At 42.6% G+C, this 3539-nt stretch overlaps 1 protein-coding gene across 1 annotated transcript; it reads left to right on the forward strand.

Moving 5' to 3' along the window:
* Positions 1–287: 287 nt before the first annotated feature.
* Positions 288–3334, forward strand: LOC146478520 (uncharacterized; the record flags this gene model as incomplete). Its single annotated transcript, XM_085111704.1, has 1 exon — positions 288–3334. A coding segment is annotated over one exon (2784 nt), but the record flags the coding sequence as incomplete, so codon positions are not given.
* Between the last annotated feature and the right edge of the window lie 205 nt (positions 3335–3539).

A 3539-nucleotide genomic window follows, 5' to 3' on the forward strand; every position in this document is an offset into this window, starting at 1 on the left:
ATACAGAGTATCTAAATATTTAGATACTCTGTATTTAATTATTATATAGAGTGTCAGTGGAGTGTGTGCACGACGGCCATGTTGGAGGACCGAAACAATACAATGATTTTCCTTTAGGAAATATATTCTATTTCAGTATGCAAATATCTTCTATTGTTTTAGTCCTCCAACTTGGCCGCCGTGCACACACTCTATATATAGAAATCATGTAATGCGCACTTGATCATTTCATGGAAGGTGCGCAATATAAGAATTAAAATTATTATTATTATTATTATTATTGTTTCTGTGATAATATCAATTATGTTTACGATGAAATTGTCCATTTCAGGAGAAATATTTTCAATGTACCATCGGGAAGAGCCGGAAAAGCCTTTATAGAAGAGCTAACTTTCTGGATAAAGCAGTTTAATTCGAATTCGGATCTAAACTCCGTTGCTTTGAAATCTTTTATGGTACTCCCAACTTTGATCCTGCAAAAGCCATCTGCTACTTCTAAAAGCAAGGAGCACAGTGCAGCGATAGAACGAAGATTAAACCTGTGGAGGCAAGGAGATTTAGATCTCTTGCTAAAGGAAGTAAGATTCATCCAAGGGAAGTTTGTGAACTCGAAGAAGGCTAGGACAGTTGAGGACATATCCAAAGTTTTTGCGAAATTGGTGTTCCAAGGAAAGTTATCTGCAGCTATTAAGCTTTTGGATAGCGAGAGCTCAACGGGCCTACTCAATCTTACACCAGAAGTCCTAGAAGGGCTGAAGGAGAGACATCCGGGAGCGGCAGATATCGCAGATGAGAGTTTATTATACGGGCCCATTGATTACATTCCTCCTGGCGTTTTTGACCTGATCGACGAGAAAATGATCTTTGATGCTGCATCCAAAACAAAGGGCTCAGCCGGGCCGTCGGGGATGGATGCCGAGCTATATCGAAGAATCCTTTGCTCCAAGAATTTCAAGGCTGAAGGCAAGATTTTGAGAGAGGAGATTGCCTTTTTCACAAGAAATCTGTTAAAGATCGCTTACCACCCGTCTTTGCTAGAAGGCTACACCTCTTGCAGACTCATCCCCTTGGATAAAAACCCTGGAATACGACCTATTGGCGTTGGCGAGGTCCTGAGGCGAATAGTTGGAAAAACTATCGCTGGATTTTTGAAGGAAGAGATCAAGGACGCAGCGGGCCCCCTTCAGGTTTGTGCAGGCCATAGTGCAGGCTCAGAGGCCGCGATACATGCTATGAGTCAAGTGTTTGCAGAAGAAGGAACAGATGGTATTTTACTGATAGATGCAAGCAATGCCTTTAACCAAATGAACAGATCCGTCGCCTTACATAACATCCAGATAACCTGCAAGGAAATGTCACTTTACATCATTAACACCTACAGAAGCCCGTCGAAGCTCTTTATTTGCGGCGGAGGTGAGATACTATCACAGGAGGGTACAACGCAGGGGGATCCCTTAGCCATGCCCTGGTACTCGGTCAATACATCTATCATGATCCAGAGCTTAAGGATAAGCACACCAGGTGTTAAGCAAGTATGGCTAGCCGACGACTCTGCGGGGGGTGGACAAATCGTGCCCTTGTATAATTGGTACAATCACCTGAGTCAGGAAGGAAAGAAGTATGGTTATCTAGTGAATGGACCAAAGAGCTGGCTGATTGTCAAGTCGGACGTACTTGCAGTTGAGGCAAAGAAGGTGTTTGGAGACGAGGTTAATATTACAACTGAAGGTCAGCGCCACTTAGGGGCCGTCATCGGATCTCAAGAGTTCAAAGATCAATATTGTCGGGAAAAGGTCCTTGGATGGAAAGGAGAACTCGAAGCCCTATCTGAGATAGCAAGGAGCCAGCCTCATGCAGCCTACACTGTTTTCACGAAGGGTTACAAATCCAAGTTTACCTATTTCATGCGCACAATAGAGTCGTTTGAAGATTACGTTGACCCTATTCAAGAGGCGATTGACGACTTACTCCTCCCAACACTATTCGGTCAAACGGAGCCCCTCCCTAGCAATCTGCGTCAGCTTTTTACTTTGACACCCGCTCAAGGAGGGCTTGGCGTACCTGACTTACGGTTTGAAGCTCCACAGCAGTTTGCTGCTTCTACGACAATAACAGCATCGCACGTAGATTCCATCACCAAACAGAGCACTTTCATGGTGGCAGGCGAGAGGTCCACGGAGGAGTTAAAAAGACAACATCAAGCTTCAAAAATTGCGTCGGTGAAATCGAGAATGGAAAGTATTGATTCCACTCTACCCTCGGATCTGCTGCGGTCAGTTAACCAATCGAGAGACAAGGGTGCGAGCTCGTGGCTTACCGCAGTACCTCTTGTCGATCAAGGCTTAGTGCTGAATAAACAAGAATTCAGAGACTCTCTGCGTTTAAGGTATAATTTTCCCCTGTCTGATTTACCAAGCAAGTGTGTTTGTGGGGAGAAGTATACCGTCTGCCATGCCCTGTCATGCAAAAAGGGAGGGTTCGTGGCGCAGAGACATGATGGCGTCCGCAACCTACTTACCTCTTTTCTTGGTAAGGTTTGCACCAACGTTGAAGTCGAACCACAACTACAACCTCTCGACAATGAGCAATTCAACCTCAGAAGCGCGGTGACAAGTCCGGAGGCAAGACTGGACATGAAGGCAGGGGGCTTTTGGTCTCGAGGAGTTACAGCATTTTTCGATGTCAGAGTAACGCATGTTAACTCCAAGTCTAACCTGGGAAAAGCAACATCGACAATCTTTAAAGAGCAGGAAGAGGAGAAAAAGCGGAAGTACCAACAGAGGGTGCTGGACGTTGAAATGGGATCTTTCACTCCCCTAGTTTTTGGAACCAACGGTGGGATGGGAGCCGACTGCAATTGCTTTCTCAAACGCCTAGCCGAGAAGCTCTCAGAAAAGAATGAGGAACCTTATCACATTACTATCACTTGGATTAGAACATTGCTTTCTTTTGAGATTTTAAGGTCGGTACACACGTGCGTAAGAGGCTCCAGGACACCTTTTCACAAAATTCCATTTGGGGATTTCATTGATGACTGCCGCTTAAACGCTAGCCAAGCGTGTCTCCGCTAATTTTAGAAAGTGAATGATGGCGTGACGTTGTAAATTAGTATTTTAGGATCTTTTTAACAACTTTTTTATTTCATCAAACTTTTAGTCTTACTATTGTTAAAAAATTGTGCTTGAAAATAGCTCTGTTGTGCTTGGAAATAGTCGCTTTTTTTTAATCAAAATGAATTTTAAATATTGAATTGTAAATAGGTTTTAATAGCTCTTTTTTCTACTTTTTTTAAAACTTGTAAATATCAATTTTGCTTGGAATATTATAATAAAGAAAGATTTTATTTTTTTATTATTATTATTATTATTATTATTATTATTATTATTATTACTATCATTATTATTATTATTCTCCTTCTTCTTCTTCTTCTTCTTCTTCTTCTTCTTCTTCTTCTTCTTCTTCTTCTTCTTCTTTTCAGTGAAGTTTCGCTCGACCCCACCGGGTGGGGGTCGGTAATCGTTCAACCCTACCTGGCTGGG

This window comes from Pavona decussata, unplaced genomic scaffold, assembly GCF_977016875.1.
Source record: "Pavona decussata unplaced genomic scaffold, jaPavDecu1.1 SCAFFOLD_64, whole genome shotgun sequence".
Lineage (NCBI taxonomy): Eukaryota > Metazoa > Cnidaria > Anthozoa > Scleractinia > Agariciidae > Pavona > Pavona decussata.